Below are 3963 nucleotides of genomic sequence, written 5' to 3'. Positions count from 1 at the left end.
AAGTAGCTCCTAGCAACTACGCTATCATCCTTGTTTATAGTTTGGTTTTAATATTTCCAGGGGCGTAGCCAGGAATACAGACTTGGGGGGGCCGGGTTGTAACAGAAATATACCAAATATAATTTTTAAGTCTATTGGATACAAAATTATCAACTTTCATATATTATTATATACTTGAACATGTTGGGAATTCAACCGAAATTTCAAACCTGTGAGAAACAAAAAAATAGAGAAAACAAAACGCCAAAAGTAAAACAATCACATACACAAGACAGTATTTACGTGGTTCGGCAATTTGCCTACGTCCACGGAGTTGCAGGGATTTCACTATTATCAAAGAAAATTACAATGTGCGGCTACAGTGTTTTTCTTTCTCAAAAACAACAATAAGACAAAACCCTAATCACCAAAAAATACAGCTTTTATATCCTGCACACAGGATTCAAAATGGGTTACAAAATGGGCCAAAAATTTTTTGTCGGTCCAAGCCTCCACTCCATGGACTAAGCCTCAGTAAATCTCCCATTATTTGGGTCAGGTCGGGTCATCAACCGAATCAAATCATGCCTGATGACGATTTTTCATGGAATAAAATTCATCCATTATCATCTCAATAGTGAAATTCCCTGCAATTTCCTTCTCTATATAAATTATCATATTATCTGCCAAAAACTCATCCTCCATTCTATTGCGAAGTCTTGTTTTTAACAACTTCATAGCTGAGAAAGCTCGTTCTGTAGTTGCTGTAGAAACTGGAAGGGTCAACACAAGACGAATAAGTCTATCAATCAAAAAATATATTTTAGACTTTCCTGAAATTTTTAATCCCCTACATAGCTCGGAAATTGTGCTCATATTCTGAAAATCTGGATGTTTTATCACATCAAGCTCATAATGTCGCAATTGAGACTCCAAAAGTTCTTGTTCATGTTCAGTGAAATCTTGAGGATAATATTTCTTAACCAAATTGCATATATCAACAATCTTGAATAATCTAAAAGCATCATTGGGATTTAAAGCTGAACTAAGAATGACAAGTTCCGTTGTTAGCTCACAAAATCTACTTTTCAATTTTTGCAATTGAAAGTCTATTGTAACTGTAAATATGCTAATTCTAAAATGATGTTCCATTGTTAAATTGTCATCTTGACGACGATATCTACCTCGACCTTTAGTGTAACGAGCATTCATATCAGGAATATCAATTTCATGTTGCTCACAAAATGATATAACACTAGCAAGTAAAGGCTCCCATCCATCATCTCTCAACTTTTGAATAAGTGATTTTGTAGTTGAAACTAAATGCATGGCATTTAAAAGGTCTTGAGATTGTTGTTGCAAAGCTTGACAAAGAACATTAGTAATTCCCATTATCTCTTTCATCAAATGCAAGATTAAAATAAATTCAAATGATGTTAATACATGATAAGCTCCATCGGCATCACCGCGTTGTTTATAATTAGCCCCTTCCTCAGAAATAGTGTTGATAACTTTGCAAGTAGCGTCAAACATTTTAATCAAACTACAAATAGATTGAAAATGAGATCCCCACCTAGTATCTCCAGCTCGTTGCAAAGTACCAATCTGGTTTGCACCTCTTCCAGTCTCAATTTCATTAGAAGCAATCATATTCTCAACTTGTTCTGCTTGAGCATGTTGCAATTCATCATTACGCTTACTAGAACCAACAACAATATTGATAATATTGACCAAATGATCAAAGAATTGATGAACATCTTTTACTTCTCTAGATGCTGTAACTAGAGCTAATTGCAACCTATGAGCCATACAATGTACATAATAAGCATATGGGCAATCTTTAAGAAAAAGAGCTTGTAATCCATTCCATTCACCACGCATGTTACTAGCCCCATCATATCCTTGACCTCGAATATTTTCAATGTGGAGGTTATAACGAGAAAGGACAGCACATATCTCATTCTTTAAAGTCAATGCAGTAGTGTCTCTAACATGCACAACATGAAAAAAACGCTCTTTAATAAAACCTTCTTTATCAACAAATCTCAAAATGATGGTCATTTGCTCTCTCTTCGACTCATCCCGAGCTTCATCAACAAGAATGCAGAATTTTGCATCTCCAATTTCTTCACGAATAGCATTTCGCACATTATTAGCAAGAATATGCAAAATCTCCTTTTGAATTGTAGGTGATGTATATTTGGCATTTCCAGGAGCATTTTCCAAGACAACACTAGCTACTTTGTCATTAAAAGTTGATGTGAATTTTATCAATTCAATGAAATTGCCTCTATTTTTTGAATCAAGACTTTCATCATGACCTCTAAAAGCACAAGCTTGGAATGCTAGCCATCGAGCACACTCTATTGAGGTTTTGAGCCGCAACCGATTATTCTCTAATTCTTTTGACGTTTGTTTCTCAATTAGCTTGTCAATATGTCGTGAATAATTCTGTAAATCCTTGCAACATTTCACAGCAATTTTATGTGGAGAGTTTGGTTCTTTCCCTTCATGACGAATTAAAGGACAATTCATTCCATCTTTCACCTTTTTCCAATTATTAAAACCTGTTGAAATGAATACATCTGATCCGGGACGACCTATTGGTTTCTTACTAAAAAGGTAGCAAGGTAGACAATATAATGCATCCGTTGTAGGTGAGTATTCCAACCAAGTCTTATGTGAAACAAACCATGAAGGTTTAAATCGACGACGATGAGTATCATCATTGTATGGATAGACTATATTTTCAGGTTGGTATGGACCCTTTATGAGATAAGCTCGTCGGATTTCATCTTGTTTATTGATAGGAAATTCACATATTTGTTTACGTGTTCCTGGATCACGATCTATCTCTTCAGATTGAAGGTTTGGACATTTGGAGGGGTGTTCATCAGGCATCGAAATATTAACATTTGTTTCTATAGCCACAGGTGTCCTAATTTCTGAATTGCTAACATCTTTTTTCTTAAAGAATGCATCAATTGTTTTTCGTTTGCTCATAATTCTTTTAGCTTCAAGAATATGACTCAATTAACCTGAAAAGAATTTTAAAAAATAAAATTTTAATTAGAAATTTTTGCCTAGTTATATGAATGTTATTCATACTCAAAGAAAAAACAAAATTTTCACTGTAATTTAAACAATTAACCCATTTTTAATACAACTTTAATTAATAATAACCCCTCAAATAATTTAATTAATTTATCTTTTATAATGTATTGGTTAATTTAATTATATAGCTTTAATTATTAAACAATTAAACAATTAACTTTTAAACAATTAAATAATTCTTAAAAAATTGCAATAAATGATAGCAATAATTTAATTATTAGCTTTTGAATAAATATTAATTCTTATTTAATAATGTTGGTTTACACTAAAAACCAACACACAGTTACACACTGACCATTTCTCAAAAAAAGAAAGTTACACACTAACCATTGACCAATGAAAAGGGGTAACCGGATAAGATAAAGACAAAGAGAAAAAAAAAACAAAAAAGGTAAAGATCAACCAATGCATAAGATAAAGACAAACAGAAAAATAAAAAAAAGGTAAAGATCAACCAATGAATGACTTAACGTTTGCTATTAAAGTTAAAAGAATAAAAGGACTCAGGGCTCAGGCAGTATCATTTCCACTAAGCCATTCGGTCATTCAGTGAGATAGAGAGAGAGAGAGAGAGAGTCAGAGAGAAAAACCTTGAGGGAGGGCCGGAGCCGGAGCCGGAGCGGAGGAAGCAAGTTAAGCAACGAGTCAACGGCAGATCTCCGATGAGTGATGACCGATCTACCGTCTGGCGCCGACGATCTACAAAAATTTCGTTTCATTTTTCATTTTAGTGACAGTGAGATAAACAGAGAGAGAAAAAGAGAGAAATACCTTGAAGGAGGGCCGGAGGGAGCACCGGAGCAGAGGCCGATCTCCGATCTGCGATGAGGGGCGAGCGACGACGGCGACGACGAGCGAGCTTCGGCGTCG

The 3963-nt window shown here is 34.7% G+C and overlaps 1 protein-coding gene across 1 annotated transcript; it reads right to left on the bottom strand.

Annotated features, from left to right (window-relative positions):
- Positions 1-561: 561 nt before the first annotated feature.
- LOC115966412 (zinc finger MYM-type protein 1-like) lies at positions 562-2953 on the bottom strand. The gene is made up of 2 exons (XM_031085650.1): positions 1866-2953; positions 562-1817 (listed from the first exon to the last, which is right to left on the bottom strand). Exons 1-2 carry the CDS (start codon positions 2878-2880, stop codon positions 562-564), a joined length of 2271 nt encoding a protein of 756 aa, XP_030941510.1. The 5' UTR covers positions 2881-2953.
- Between the last annotated feature and the right edge of the window lie 1010 nt (positions 2954-3963).

The sequence above is a fragment of the Quercus lobata genome, chromosome 11 (genome assembly GCF_001633185.2).
Source record: "Quercus lobata isolate SW786 chromosome 11, ValleyOak3.0 Primary Assembly, whole genome shotgun sequence".
NCBI lineage: Eukaryota > Viridiplantae > Streptophyta > Magnoliopsida > Fagales > Fagaceae > Quercus > Quercus lobata.
Note: the sequence above shows the minus strand (reverse complement) of the source record. Positions and strands in the feature narration are given on the sequence as shown.

Excerpts from the sequence above, each read along its gene's own strand:
- LOC115966412 (XM_031085650.1), bottom strand. The coding sequence starts at position 2,880 with ATGCCTGATGAACACCCCTCCAAATGTCCAAACCTTCAATCTGAAGAG. Across the intron at positions 1,818-1,865 it reads TCAAGGATATGATGGGGCTA|ATTGCCCATATGCTTATTAT; the intron begins GTAACATGCGTG and ends TTTTTCTTAAAG.